At 43.6% G+C, this 15,408-nt stretch overlaps 1 protein-coding gene across 1 annotated transcript; it reads right to left on the reverse strand.

The window, feature by feature from the left end:
• Positions 1–1,223: 1,223 nt before the first annotated feature.
• LOC139240781 (probable G-protein coupled receptor 139) lies at positions 1,224–3,997 on the reverse strand. Its single transcript, XM_070869258.1, has 2 exons — positions 3,928–3,997; positions 1,224–2,125 (listed from the first exon to the last, which is right to left on the reverse strand). Exons 1-2 carry the CDS (start codon positions 3,995–3,997, stop codon positions 1,224–1,226), a joined length of 972 nt encoding a protein of 323 aa, XP_070725359.1.
• Positions 3,998–15,408: the final 11,411 nt, after the last annotated feature.

The raw sequence follows: 15,408 nt of genomic DNA on the forward strand, positions 1-15,408 counted from the left end.
AATTCCACAGGTTAACAACTTTGAGTGAAGAAGTTTCTCCTCATCTCAGTCTTAAACAGCCTGCCCCTTATCCTAAGACTGTGTCCCCTGGTTCTGGACTTCCCCAACATCGGGAACATTCTTCCCGCATCTAGCATGTCCAGTCCAGTCAGAATCTTATACATTTCTATGAGATCCCCTCTCATCCTTCTAAACTCCAGTGAATAAAGGCCCAGTTGATCCAGTCTCTTCTCGTATGTCCGTCCAGTCATCCCGGGAATCAGTCTGGTGAACCTTCGCTGCACTCCCTCAATAGCAAGAATGTCCTTCCTCAGATTAGGAGACCAAAACTGAACACAATGTTCCAGGTGGGGCCTCACCAAGGCCCTGGACAACTGCAACAAATCTTCCCTGCTCCTATACTCAAATCCCCTTGCTATGAAGGCCAACATACCATTTGCCGCCTTCACCGCCTGCTGAACTGCATGCCAACTTTCAATGACTGATGAACCATGACACCCAGGTCTCGCTGCACCTCCTCTTTTCCTAATCTGCCGCCATTCAGATAATATTCTGCCTTCGTATTTTTGCCCCCAAAGTGGATAACCTCACATTTATCCACATTATACTGCATCTGCCATGTATTTGCCCACTCGCCTAACCTGTCCAAGTCACCCTGCAGCCTCTTAATGTCCTCCTCACAGCTCACACCGCCACCAAGTTTAGTGTCATCTGCAAACTTGGAGATATTAGTGGAATAGTCAGATAACATGGTTTTATTTCAACTAACAATCTAGCGAAAAAGCAACATGGCTTAGCAACAAATCAGGCAAGTTCAGCTGGGACATGACTTGAGCGAATGAATCTGGTGTCCAACCTCATGTAACCACATTACAGTAATCAGGGATCATTGTATTTCTGCCACAATCCCAGACAGAGAATCAACCAAAGTATGCAAGCACATCAAATTATGTAAGCATAAACAAGAAAGGAATGGTTCAATCAGGAAGAAAGGAAAACAAATAGTAAATTGCAGTCTGTTCAACTCACTGTCCGATCTGTTCCCTATTTATTTCAGAGGACTTACATGGGATTACATCGGATATATGGCACAGAAACAGGCCATTCGGCCCAACCAGACCATGCTGACGCTTATGCTCCACTCGAGCATCCTCCCGTCCTTCCTCATCTAAATCCATCAGCATAACCCTCTATTCACTTCTCTCGCGTGCTTGTCTAACCTCTTACGGTTTAAATAATTTAACAATTTGTCTCAACGGATATATGATGATGTATTTCATCTCCTCTCTGAATTTAACCTGGATCACTGCGTAAATGCAAGTGTTTGTGGAGCAGCTCAAAAGGAGAAGCATATATCCGGCTTCTGCAAAGACAAACATGGGGTTGGATGTGCTGTAAATATAAGAGGCATTGATTCGAGCAAAGATGAAATGTGCTACAAATGTCAACCACAAGAGTATGAAATTGGCGGATATTGCAAGGAGCAAAATGATGGATTGCCTTCGGTTTTCCATCTCAGAATCATTGCCGCATTCAGCAATTTTCTTGCCTAGGAGTGCCCTTCTGATTCGACTGGACACTAAAATATGTCTTACAGTCCATGCATTAAACAGTAAAATCAAAAATATTGGAAGAAAAGGGGTTCCGACAAGGTTAACCATCGCAAACGCTATCCATGGGGGTGAAGTATAGAAGTCAGATTTGAAGTTGCAGTAGCAGGGAACATTGTTAAAAACATACAAAGGGGTAAATGCAAAGTACCAGGGGATGCTTCGTAAACAGCTCAGTGTACAGACCACTCCGATTACCACAGCCGCCGTTCTCTCAGTGCAGTATTTGGTTTTCAGCTTCTGACAACAAATGGCGACACACCGATCAAAGGTGAACGCGACTGTTAGCCAGACAGAACTGTCTTTGGCGGCATAAAGTAGGACAGTCTTGAGACAGCACACCGGAGTGATGGACAGGAAGCTGGCTGGAAAATACACGCTAAATATTCGATTCAGTATCACACTCGTCACAATAACCATCAGATCCGATACAGCCATGGCCACCAGGTAATAAGTGATGCATTTGGAGAGACCGCACTTCCCCCGGGTCAGGATCACAATCGCCAATACATTCGCTGCAAAAGATAGAAGGAGAAGGCAGATTCATGGGTAGTCTGATCCCAATGGAAATGGCTCCAAACATCATCAGTTTTACACCATTGCACAGGATCAAGATCATCCCAGTGTTCTTTCCTCTCATCGCTAAATATTAATGAGTTTTTCATTGTCGCTACATCCACTGGGGATAAATGTGACTTTGTGCTACATTTACTTCAATACAAACAATAATCGGGTGATATTAAACAAGCTGACAATTCACTATCACCTATTTTATACTCTGGCACAAAGTCTCAATTGCCCCATTGCATGTTGACTTTGTGTGTTTGTGTAAAGTGTGTGATGGTGGCTCAGCAGCCCATTTACTACCCGTTTTACCTTATGCCTTAAAGTCAAGAATTACCCCTTCGAAACCCTTAACCCATTGTGAAGGAGATTATTCATATTTCTGAGATAAAAACATCTTTATTGAGCATTTAAAGATTTAGAAGAGAATAATCACGAAACCATGTTCTGGTTAATGATTAATGTCAGAAATAATTACATATAGTTACCACAAACAGTTGTTGAGTTATGTATCTAATGGCACAAAGCACAAATGCTGCTCCCTTTGACAAATAGAGTAATAGAATCATGACGGCACAGAAGGAGGCCATTCGGCCCATCGAGTCCATGCTGGCTCTCTGTAGATCAATCCAATCAGTCCCATTCGCCCGCTCTATCCCCGTAGCTCTGCAAGTTTATTTCCCACAAGTACCTGTCCGATATCCTTTTGAAATCATTGATCGTCTCTGCTGCCACCACCCTCGTAGGCAGGAGTTCCAGGTCATTACCACTCACTAGGTAAAAAGATTCTTCCTCATATCCCCCCTGTATCTCTTGCCCAAAACCTTAAATGTGTGCCCCCTAGTCCTTGTACCATCAGCTGATGGGAACAACCTTTCTCTGTCTACCTTATCCAAACCCGTCATAATCTTGTACACCACTATCAAATCTCCCCTCAACGTCCTTTGCTCCAAGGGGGCAACACAAGCTTCTGCAAGCTAAACTTCTGGCTAAATCCCTCATCACTGGAACCATTCTGGTAATTCTCCTCTGTACCCTCTCAAATATCTTCACATTCTTCCTAAAATATGGTGACCAGAACTGGACACAATACCCTAGTTGTGGCCTAACCAGAGCTTTATAAAGGTTCAGCATAACTTCCCTGCTTTTGTACTCATTGCATCTATTTATGAAGCCCAAGATCTCATATGCTTTGCTAACTGCTCTCAGTATGGTCTGCCACCTTCAAAGATCGATTGACATGAACCCCCAGGTCCCTCTAACCCTGAAAACTCTTCAGAACTGAAACATTAAGTCTATATTTCCTCTCCCTATTCCTTCTGCCAAAATGCACCACCTCACACTTCTCTGCATTAAATTCCATCTGCCACTACATTAAGTATTATTTGGCAGCAACCTATAAAAATAAATGCATCTCTTTTTACCTTAATACAAGCACAATTCTGATTGCAATATACACAATAACAATTTTATTCTGGTTGCTAGTTTAGTGTCTGCATAATATGAGAGTCAGTCCTTTGGACAAGGCGAGGTAACAATTTTGAAATGGACCAAGAAGCATTGGCAATAGAATGTCATAAAAGGAGAACATGTACTTTGAGGATAATCATTAATTGAGCAGCTTCTACTGAAAAAGTGATTCTGTAGGAAAGACACAAACACACTGAGATTTCATTCAGGAATCGGCAGCAACAATGGAACAATTAAAGACCATTTTGGATGAGGAACAATAATTAGAACATTAATGACCTACCTGGAACGCCAACAGCGCCAAGAATGAGATAGAAGGTCGCATATACTTGGCCACTTATTGGCTCGTGCATTTTCTGTTAGGAACGATGATATCTGTCTTAGCCGAATGCAAGGAGCCCCGGCACATGCTCAGTGATAGAGTCAAGCGATCTTTATATGAGCTTCAGAGATTCCCTCAGTGCCACCATTGGGTAACTTAATTGCTGGTTAGTTACAGCCATTTGAACAAACAATGCGAGACAGCTGGGGTCATTCTCATTATTTTACATCAAATGTTATGCATTTAAATGAAAAAAATAGTAATTTAAAATACCGAGTCAAAGTTTATAGCACTACGGTTTATGAGCTGCTGAGACCAAACATATGTCAGGTTTGATTGCCGCTTTGTGTTGAATTACCTGATGTCAATCACATTAGTGTCAAACAATGGCCCTGAATCCACGGCCCCAGGATGTGGACAAGTTGTGCACCTGCCCGTAGGGGCCCAGCAAGTTCCAGGTTTAGGTTTGCGAAGTGCATGCACCTAACCCCAGAACTTGCGATCTGCCAAGAATCCTGTTGACAGATCGCACGTATCCGGAAGTAAAGGGCCCCCGTGGGTGGACAGTTGGGCTATTTGCCCCACTTCTGCCCACCAAGTGCCCCTGAAATATTTATGACTGGTAAAAGCAGGCGCAAGGCCTACATCTATCAATGTAAGACTTTTAAAGACATTTTTTTCAATAATTTAAGTATTCAAAATCCTGAATCCTGTAAGGTAAGTTTATTTTTAGGCCCTTTAAAATATGTAAATTTATTTTTCAAAAAATTAATTTAAAAAAAAATTAATTAAATTCAATCTTGATTTATTTTAAATATAGAAACATAGAAAATAGCTGCAGGAGTAGGCCATTCGGCCCTTTGAGCCAGCACCATCATTCAATAAGATCATGGCTAATCATTCACCTCAGTATCCCTTTCCTGCTTTCTCTCCATACCCCTTGATCCCTTTAGCCGTAAGGGCCATATCTAACTCCCTCTTGAATATACCAATGAACTGTCATCAACAACTCTCTGCGATAGGGAATTCCACAGTTTAACAACTCTGAGTGAAGAAGTTTCTCCTCATCTCAGTCCTAAATGGCCTGCCCCTTATCTTTAGACCAGTGGTTCTCAACCTTTTTGTGTTTGTGGCACACTTTCCAATACTAGAATTTTTGGCGGCACACTTGAAGGGATTAAAAGGTGAACACAGGTTAAAAACAAAGCAAGTTTCAGAAAATGTAAAAAACATTTTATTTCCCGTATATGAAGATATACAACATTGTACACATGTATGATAATTATTTTTTATTCTGCAAGTAACAAAATAATAAATTATAATAATAATTCCTCACACTAATTATAGATTAATTAGTATTTTAATGTGATACTTGAGCCTGACGTTTTTTAGTTATGTCACTAATATTAGGGCACAAAACCAATAAGGCGACTCTCATTTCGTGTTCAAGTTCGCTAAGTTTTTCCCGTTTTTTGCATTTGATGTTCTTAAGAGTTGAGAATCCTAATTCGCAGAGATATGATGTTGAAAACTGTATCAGAATTCTCAAGGTTTTTTTTGATATTGCAAGATATTCTTCTTTAATAGAAATCCAGAACGCATCAAGAGACATATCTGAATGTTACATTTTAAGAGGGCGGTCTGTAGAAATAGAAGTCAATTCTTCTACTTCTTGCAATGTAAAATCAAAATCTGACGTACTAATTGGAGAAAATGGATTTCTTACCCAATCATACCTCTCTACATCCAAAGATGGAAAATATTTTTTGATGTTGTCTTCCAGTGATGCCAAATACTCTATCACGATAGGAGCAATGTTTTTAATTCTGTGACTTGGTATCAAAGGGAACATTTCAAGATTTTTTTCTGTTGCTCTCTTTTTCCAGATAGAATTTTTTTTCTGAAAAGCTAATAGCTTGTCTGTAGAGGTGAGAATGTTTTCATTTCTCCCTTGCATACTGGTATTAACGCTGTTAAGACAATTAAATATACCTGCCAAATATGTTAACTTAGCACACCACATTTCACTCTTAAGGTATTTGCAAAAGGTATCATTGACTTCTCTTTCAAAAAATACTGACAATTCTTCTTTAAGTTCAAATACACGACATAAGACTTTTCCCCTTGAAAGCCATCTTACCTCTGTATGCAAAAGTAAACATTCGTGCTGTGCATCCATAGCTTTGCAGAGCTGTTTAAACAAGCGAGTTTTTAAAGTTCTTGATTTTATATAATTTACAATATTAACAACTTGATCGAACACAGATTTTAATTCTAGCGGTAATGTCTTTGCAACAAGTGCTTCTCTATGCAAAAAGCAATGGGTGAATAATATATTTGGATTATGTTATTTTGCAAGTGTAATGAATCCTTTGACACATCCCACCATAAATGGAGCACCATCTGTGCAGATTCCAACACGAGTCCCATGAAATTTTCAAGTCTTCTAAATATGAATTCACAGAATCAAATATGTCTTGACCCCTAGTATTTTCTGGAAGTTCTCTACAGCACAGAAATTGGTTCAATATCTTGTGTTCATGAATGAAGCGAACAAATCTAATAATTGTGCTTTACCACTAATGTCAGTGGGCTCGTCGATTTGCAAAGCAAAATTCGAGTTTCTAAGTTTCTCGGCTACATTTTCTTCAATGTTACATTGCATATCATTTATCCTTCTCTGAAGTGTATCGTCAGACAGCGGAATTTTTGCAATTTCTTGTTCCGCTTCATCACCAAGCATTATTTTGACAATTTTCCGACATGCAGGTAAAATAAGTGACTGAGCTGTAGTATGAGGCTTCATTTTCTGCACTATTAATTCAGCTACTTCATAAACAGCAATCTGAACCTTATCTGACACATTAACATTCTTTTCAAAATATTTCACTTGTTTATTTGCATTGCCATCAATCTCCTAAAATAACTGATCTTTTGTTGCAAGATGTGCATGTTTAGTAGTAAAATGACATTTCAATTTATTACTATTATTTTGGATTGGGGGTGGCCATGGCCCAAGTGCCCCCCTGGTTACGCCCTTGGTACAGACACACAGACACACACAACCGTTAATATACATACACACACACACACACACCGTCTCATTCACACTTCTCTATCAGTAATGGGAGGGAGTAAGGGAGTGGGGTGGGGCCGGGTGGGGGGGTGTTGTCGAGTATTCAAAGGAAACACATTTTGCCAAAGGATTTTGTTCTGAGTATGGACATTTAAATTGTTTGTGTGTGTTGTCTCTTGTCATTATTACTTGTGCAACTCTAGAACATAGTTTTTTTTGATAATAGTAGAGATAAATAGATAGTTATTTGTAATGTTCACTACAGAAGTGGCGACATACATATAGATAGATGACATATGTGTCTGTCTGTCGGTCTCTCTCTCTCCCCCTCCCCTTCTGTTTCAGAGTTAAATGGTTTGCGTTTCATTGTGAAACCAGTTGAAGTCCATACTTTTACACAATTTGGTTGCACACCTGTGAAGGGTTCACGGCACACCGGTTGAGAACCACTGCTTTAGGCTGTGTCCTCGGGTTCTGGGCTTCTCCAACATCGGGAACATTCTTCCTGCACCTAAGTCCCGTCCCGTCAGAATTTGATATGTTTCTATGAGATCCCCTCTCATCCTTCTAAACTCCAGTGAATACAGGCCCAGTCGATCCAGTCTTTCCTCATATGGCAGTCCTGCCATCCCGGGAATCAGTCTGGTGAACCTTCGCTGCACTCCCTCAATAACAAGAATGTCCTTCGTCAGATTAGGAGACCAAAACTGAACACAATATTCCAGGTGAGGCCTCACCAAGGCCCTGTACAACTGCAGTAAGACCTCCCTGCTCCTACACTCAAATCCCCCAGCTATGAAGGCCAACATGCCATTTGGGGCAATCAAGCTGAACGACCCAAGTTGGTCCCGGTTCAGACAAAGCTGCACACCTACACCGATGAACGTATCTCAGTCGTTGGTCATATGGATGTAAAGGTACTCCATGATGGCGCGGTGCACAAGTTACCTCTGTGGTTTGTTGCAGGTGATGGACCAACGCTACTCGGAAGAAGGTGGATGGAGAAGATCCATTGGAGTTGGGAAGACTTCATCCCTCCAGCGATCGACATCCCCCGTACTCAGAGTCAAAGCAAGCCCTCACCTGAGGGTGGACCCAGCACCAGTGAGCAGACCAGCACAGCACCCAAGGCACAGGCCGCTCAGCATGACTGCATGGAGATGATCCAGCTGAGACGACCAGAACGCACATTCCAGGCTCGTGTGGCAGTAGTCCGGAGGCAGAAAATCGGATCCAAAGGCGACTTCCCAGCTTCGGTGGCAGAATGTGGGGGGAAGAAGATCACCGCAGTCGACATCATGGATGGAGGAAAGATGGCGCCCAAACCAGGAGGTGAAACGCTGAAGAAAAAGATGGCCGCGGCCAGACCACGAGGTGTATCGCTGATCGAGTAACACGTGGCACCAAATGGATAAGAGGATTGGGGTAAAGGTGGCAAGGCTCTCTTAAAGGAGGCCTGCAACCCACCACACTTAAAGGGACAGTCCCACATTTTCAATCAATGTAAGAGTTAGATGTAAAATGTGCAATTAATGATCAGAATTGTGTACATGCAATAAGCAAAGAAAAGGCGCTATCATGATCAGAGCTACAGGTTATTTACAATGAGTAATGAAATGTTGTGCGATGCAGGATTTCAACTGCATTCAGTCAATGCAGTGGGGCAGACACCCATCGGGAGCACACAGGTCCAGCGAGCTACCCAATGTAGTAGCCTGCATCCCTGGGACCAGAGTTATGCACCATGGAGTGTGGCCACAAGCAGCCAATATATATGAGCTGCAGAGCAAGCGATCTCAGGAGGGCAACGGCACCAGTATCGATATCCTGCTCCTGACCAGCTCCCGCTCTCAGGCACCTGATGACACCAACCGCCACGAGCCTGAAAGAGCAAACTGTGCCAAGGCACAGCCCCCAGACCTCATTGCCACCAAGGCTATACCCGGTAACGAAGGGTCACCCGCAACAGTTCTCCCAAATGGGACCGGGACCAGCCAGGATCCCAACCTAAATAATGCCCAGGCAAGCGAGTCAGCAGTTCTCTAGCAGTGCACAGACGACGGCTCCTCCTGGAGCAGCAGCAACCCAGGGCACAAGGAAAGGACAGGGATGTCACAGGCATCTGTGAACCTACCCGACGTAAGGAGCAACGACAAAAGCCCTTGAGAGCAGGCAACTTGAACCAACTGGGTTCCCACTGCCAGCACCAGGCCACCACGAGACTACGTGGACACCATCCAGCAGTTCTGGAACTAGCTTGTCCTTACGCACCTGTACTGACACCCGTACCGATTCCCAGTATGTAACAAGAATGTATCTCACCAGTCGAATGTACTTGCCTTACAAGTGAACCACAAATGTAATGACATTAATGCAAATTTTGTTTCTGGATTTGAATGTACATGAACGTAATGAGCCTCCAGCATAATCTATATGTGGGGAGTGGGGGGAGAATGAGAGTTGTCATGGACACACAAACAGAAACCACCAGCACGCTACCCCCAATGAAAAACCAACCACTCACCCAAGATAGAAACGACCCGCCAAGGGTCAACCAGATAGAGCTAAGCTCAGAGCACAATCAATGCAGAGGCAATTTGCACGAAAGGCTTGGGAGAGTGATGTCACGTATCCTACATGGTTACTGCTTGTACTATTACTCGGTGTGCCACCAGAGGGCACCGCAGTGGGAGACTTGCAGGTTACCTGTACAGGTGTGCCTGGCCTAGTATAAAAGGCAGGCCACCAGGTGTGATCCTCTCTCTGGAGTTATCAATAAAGGACGAAGGTCACTACAGTTCAAGTACAACACATTGCCTCCTGGAGTTATTATGAGAGCATCTAAAGACATAACAATACCCGCCATCCTGTATGGCTCAGAGACATAGACCAAATACACTAGACACCTCAAATCACTGGAGAAATACCACCAACGATGTCTCCGCAAGATCCTGCTAATCTCCTGGGAGGACAGACGGACCAACGTCAGTGTTCTCGATCAGGCCTACACCCCAGCATCGTAGCACTGACCACACTCAACCAGCTCTGTTGGGCAGGCCTCATTGTTCGCATGCCCGACACAAGACTCCCAAAGCAAGCGCTCTACTCGGGACTCCTACACGATAAGCGAACCCCAGGTGGACAGAGGAAACGTTTCAAGGACACTCACAAAGCCTCCCTGATAAAGTACAACATCCCCACCGACCCTGGGAATCCATGGCCAAAGACCGCCCCTAAGTGGAGGAAGAGCATCTGGGAGGGCGCTAAGCACCTCGAGTCTCGTCGCCGAGAGAATGCAGAAAACAAGCACAGGCAGCAGAAGGAGCATGCGGCAAACCAGACTCCCCACCCACCCTTTCCTTCAACCACTGTCTATCCCACCTGTGACAGAGACTGTAATTCTCGTATTGGACTCTTCAGTCATCTGAAAACTCACTTTTGGAGTGGAAGCAAATCTTCCTCAATTTCGAGGGACTGCCTATAATCATGATGAAAACTCCCTCAACACTGTCCAATCAAACACTCCCATGGCAGGTACAGCACGGATTAGATACAGAAATTAAAACTTTGATTAAAGGGAGTCCTAAAGGATTTGAATGACAATCAGCGAACCTCATTACAGGCAGGCAAGGAAGATGTTCAGACACAGGATGGGATAGTGAGAGTTTTAGAAGGACATGCTCAAACCATCAATAAAATAATCTGGGTAACTCAGAGACAGGACAATATAACCCAAAGCCGAATGTTATGTGGTGTTTACAGGGATTGGGTTTTGAATCAACTAAGAGAAAATTTGATGTTAGCTAACCAACCTGGATAAACAATACCCAACTGTTTAGACGAGTTAGAAGCAAGGATTATTATGATGGTCACATTAACAATTGTGAACTGAGGAAACTTAGTAAAGTTTGGTTCAACAGGGACTGCAAGGGCAGTAGCAGTATTGGCACCTTGGGTCCAGTTATAGGTATACCAATTATGGTAGAGCAAGAAAAGATGAATTTGGTGGAGGTCCAGAATATAGGGAGAATACAGGGAGAAGTCTGGGTGAGGTATGACCATCTATTGCCATATGCCGTAGAACAGAATGATACCTTGGTTGGCACCAGACTTGATCAATGCAAACAAACAGAGTGAATGGTGATATGTCCAGACAAAATCTATTCCACCAACACCGCCAGGTGTGGGTTCAAAGGAAACCTACCCATAAGTTGCACTATGAAGATTGAAGCAACTACGAAATCAATCAAAAGAACCAGTTACCAAGGAAACGGGGCTTACTGCATCACCACAAATGAAAAAACTTACCATTATGGGAATAGAGTATGCCCCATAAAGGATTCCACCTTCTATATCCCCAAATACCGATGAGACTGGGGAATGAAGAAATCATCACCATAGAAAGAAGGCCAGCCGTGGAAATCAACGTGACCGACAAACTAAGGGGACATCTGAGAGACGACATTGCCAAATATGATAATGATCTCACTGGAAAAGGAACATTTGTTTAGGATCCACAGCCAGCTGGAATTAGTACATCAAACCTATGTAAAGGTGGAACAAAATACCAAAGGAATAGGAAAAGAAATAAACAATATTCCAGTCGACACCTGGTGGGACATACACAGAAACATACAAATTAGGTGGAGGAGTAGGCCATTCGGCCCTTCGAGCCTGCACCACCATTCAATAAGATCATGGCTGATCATTCAACCTCAGTACCCCTTTCCTGCTTTCTCTCCATACCCCTTGATCCCTTTGGCCGTAAAGGCCATAGCTAACTCCCTTTTGAATATATCTAACGAACTGGCCTCAACAACTTTCTGCGGTAGAGAATTCCACAGGTTAACCACTCTCTGAGTGAAAATGTTTCTCCTCATCTCAGTCCTAAATGGCTTACCTCTTATTCTTAGACTGTGACCCCTGGTTCTGGAACCCCCCCCCAGCAACGGGAACATTTTCCTGCCTCTAACCTGTCCAATCCTGTCAGAATGTTATATGTTTCTATGAGATTCCCTCTCATTCTTCTAAACTTCAGTGGATGCAAGCCCAGTTGATCCAGACTTTGCACATATGTCAATCCTGCCATCCCGGGAATCAGTCTGGTGAACCTTTGCTGTACTCCCTCAATAGCAAGAACGTCCTTACTCAGATTAGGAGACATATGGAATTGGGGAAAGAGCATCAACATCCATTCTTGGATCAGAATATGCACACCTTACAGTGATCCTAATCGTGGTGGTGTTTGTATGCTTAGGCCTCACATGGAGAAGTGTGTTGAAAGTAGAAAAGAGGCTGAAGCTGAGACTTGAGAGTGTCGAGGTTTATCAAGCGTTGCACAAATCAAGACGGGAGCGGCCTTATGACGATATTAACAGGTGATCATGATAATCTTCGATTTAACATGATCAAAGGGAGGAATGTAGAAATATGCAGGCTATGGCAACATAAGTTAGGAAGACCCGAGAGTAAGATTAAGGTGCCTTGAACATGGAAATGAATTACCAGTTGAAACTGAAGTTTAATCTATCCTTCTTTAGCATAGCCAGTAACAAGTATAAACTAATCAGCAGAGCACAGACAAATGTGTAATCAAAGAGATGGGACATAGAAACATAGAAACATAGAAAGTAGGTGCGGGAGTAGGCCATTCAGCCCTTCGAGCCTGCACCAGCATTCAATATGATCCTGGCTGATCATGCAACTTCAGGACCCCATTCCTGCTTTCTCTCCATACCCCTTGATCCCTTTAGACATAAGGGCCACATCTAACTCCCTTTTGTATATATCTAACGAACTGGCCTCAACAACTTTCTGTGGTAGATAATTCCACAGGTTCAGAATTCTCTGAGTGAAGAAGTTTCTCTTCATCTCAGTCCTAAATGGCTTACCCCTTATCCTTAGACTGTGACTCCTGGTTCTGGACTTCCCCCACATCGGGAACATTCTTCCTGCATCGAACCTGTCCAATCCCGTCAGAATTGTATTTGTTTCTATGAGATCCTCGCTCATTCTTCTAAATTCCAGTGAATATAAGCCTAGTCGATCCAGTCTTTCTTCATATGTCAGTCCTGCCATCCCGGGAATCAGTCTGGTGAACCTTCGCTGCACTCAATAGCAAGAATAACCTTCCTCAGATTAGGAGACCAAAACTGCACACAATACTCAGGGTGTGGTCTCACAAAGGCCCAGTACAACGGCAGTAAGATCTCCCTGCTCCTATACTCAAATCCCCTCGCTATGAAGGCCAGCATGCCATTTGCTTTCTTTACTGCCTGCTCTACCTGCATGCCTACCTTCAATGACTGATGTACCATGAAACCCAGGTCTTATTGCACCTCCCCTTTTACTAATCTGTCACCATTCAGAAAATAATCTGCCTTCCTGTTTTTGCCACCAAAGTGGATAACTTCACTCTGATCCACATTATACTGCATCTGCCAATGCATTTTCCCATTCACCTAACCTGTTGAAGTCCCCCTGCAGCCTCCTAGCATCCTCCTTGCAGCTCACACTGACACCCAGCTTAGTGTCATCTGCAAACTTGGAGATATTACATTCAATTCCTTCATCTAAATCATTAATGTATATTGTAAATAGCTGGAGTCCCAGCACTGAGCCCTGCGACACAACACTAGTCACTGCCTGCCATTCTGAAAAGGATCCATTTATTCCCACTCTTTGCTTCCTGTCTGCGAACCGGTTCTCTATCCACGTCAATACTTTACCCCCTATAGCATGTTTCTTAATTATGCACACTAATCTCTGTGTGGGACCTTGTCAAAAGCCTTTTGAAAGTCCAAATATACCACATTCACTGGTTCTCCCTTATCCATTCTACTAGTTACATCCTCAAAAAACTCCAGAAGATTTGTCAAGCATGATTTCCCTTTCATTAATCAATGTTGACTTGGACTGATCCTGTCACTGCTTTCCAAATACGCTGCTATTTAATAATTAATTCCAACATTTTCCCCACCACCAATGTCAGGCTAACCGGTCTACAAATTCTCTCTTTTCTCTCCTTCCTTTTTTAAAAAGTGGGGTTACATTAGCTAGACTCCAATCCATAGGAACTGATCCAGAGTCCATGGAATTTTGGAAAATGACCACCAATGCATCTACTATTTCTAGGGCCACTTCCTTAAGTACTCTGGGATGCAGACTATCAGGCCCTGGGGATTTATCGGCCTTCAGTCCATTCAAGTTCCCTAACACCATTTGATGACCAATAAGGATTTCCCTCAGTTCCCCTTGCTAGATCCTCGGTCCCGTAGTATTGGGGGACAGATTATAGAATAATATAAACCAGGAGATGAAACCCCACCTAGGCAGCGAAAACCTAGGAACCACCCTCGAGAGAAGCCGGACCTTAAACTGGGAGCTTGAAGCAGGACAGGAGAGAGACCGGACCTTAAACTGGGAGCTTAAAGCAGGAGACGAGAGAGACCGGACCTTAAACTGGGAGCTTAAAACAGGACACGAGAGAGAGCGGACCTTAAACTGGGAGCTTAAAGCAGGACACGAGAGAAGCCGGTACTTAAACTGGGAGCTTAAAGCAGGAGACGAGAGAGACCGGACCTTAAGCTAGGAGCTTAAAGCAGGACACGAGGGAGACCAGACATTAAACTGGGAGCTTAAAGCAGGACACGAGAGAGACTAGACCTTAAGCTAGGAGCTTAAAGCAGGACACGAGAGAGAGCGGACCTTAAACTAGGAACTTAAAGCAGGACACGAGAGAGAGCGGACCTTAAACTAGGAGCTTATATCAGGACACGAGAGAGACCAGACCTTAAGCTAGGAGCTTAAAGCAGGACACGAGAGAGAGAGCGGACCTTAAGCTAGGAGCTTAAAGCAGGAGACGAGAGAGAACAGACATTAAGCTAGGAATTTAAAGCAGGAGACGAGAGAGACCAGACCTGAAGCTAGGAGCTTAAAGTAGGAGACGAGAGAGACCAGACTTGAAACTGGGAGCTTAAAGCAGGACACGAGAGAGACCGGACCTTAAACTGGGAGCTTAAAACAGGACACGAGAGAGACCGGACATTAAACTGGGAGCTTAAAGCAGGACACGAGAGAGACCAGACCTTCAACTGGGAGCTTAAAGCAGGAGACGAGAGACACCGGACCTTAAACTAGGAGATAAAAGCAGGACACGACAGAGACTAGACCTTAAACTGAGAGCTTAAAGCAGGACACGAGATAGACCAGACCTTAAACTGGGATCTTAAAGCAGGACACGAGAGAGACTAGATCTTAAGCTAGGAGCTTAAAGCAGGACACGAGAGAGTACAGACCTTAAACTGGTAACTTAAATCAGGAGACGAGAGAGACCAGACCTGAAGCTGGGAGCTTAAAGCAGGAGA

Source organism: Pristiophorus japonicus, chromosome X (genome assembly GCF_044704955.1).
Source record: "Pristiophorus japonicus isolate sPriJap1 chromosome X, sPriJap1.hap1, whole genome shotgun sequence".
Lineage (NCBI taxonomy): Eukaryota > Metazoa > Chordata > Chondrichthyes > Pristiophoridae > Pristiophorus > Pristiophorus japonicus.

What these genes read in the sequence shown, in the direction of transcription:
- LOC139240781 (XM_070869258.1), bottom strand. Translation starts at nt 3,997, where the DNA reads ATGCACGAGCCAATAAGTGGCCAAGTATATGCGACCTTCTATCTCATT. An exon ending in TGGCGCTGTTGGCGTTCCAG is followed by an intron (nt 2,126 to 3,927) that starts GTAGGTCATTAA and finishes TATCTTTTGCAG; the next exon opens with CGAATGTATTGGCGATTGTG.